The following is a 467-nucleotide window of genomic DNA, read 5'->3' on the forward strand; positions in this document are numbered from 1 at the left end:
GGCTCACAGGTGGCTCCGCGTGGCGGAGTGGGGCTGGCACCATGCCGGTGTGCGGTGTTGCTCACCCCAACCCTCTCCTCCCCAGGAACTGGATCTCCTCCCGGGGGACCCGAAATGGCTGGATGTGATCGAGCGGGATCTCCATCGGCAGTTCCCCTTCCACGAGATGTTCGTCTCACGTGGAGGCCACGGGTAGGTGGAGCTGCTGCGTGTCCGGTCCTTGGCAGCCACCGGGCTGGACCAGCACCATGGGGTGGGCACTGTCTATCCCAGTTCATGGAGCCACACTTGTCCCCCGCGGTGTCCCCCGCGGTCCTTACACCCCCCAGCTCACAGGACATCCAGGCACCGGCTGAAAACAAGACGGCTTCCCAGGACCTCGGTGCACAGGTCATAGAATCATAGAATCATAGAATCATTAAGGTTGGAAAAGACCTCTAAGATGCAGTCCACCCCTTAACCCACGC

The 467-nt window shown here is 61.5% G+C and overlaps 1 protein-coding gene across 1 annotated transcript in view; it reads left to right on the forward strand.

Annotated features, from left to right (window-relative positions):
• LOC104072946 (TBC1 domain family member 10A) overlaps positions 1–467 on the forward strand; it is a gene marked incomplete at both ends in the record, with an annotated part of 3341 nt that overhangs the window by 361 nt on the left and 2513 nt on the right. Inside the window, one exon of the mRNA XM_009572561.1 lies at positions 86–192. Within this exon, the coding sequence (XP_009570856.1) occupies positions 86–192 (107 nt within the window). The remainder of the gene's footprint in view (positions 1–85; positions 193–467) is intronic.

The sequence above is a fragment of the Fulmarus glacialis genome, unplaced genomic scaffold (assembly GCF_000690835.1).
Source record: "Fulmarus glacialis isolate BGI_N327 unplaced genomic scaffold, ASM69083v1 scaffold20372, whole genome shotgun sequence".
In the NCBI taxonomy this organism is placed as follows: Eukaryota; Metazoa; Chordata; class Aves; order Procellariiformes; family Procellariidae; genus Fulmarus; species Fulmarus glacialis.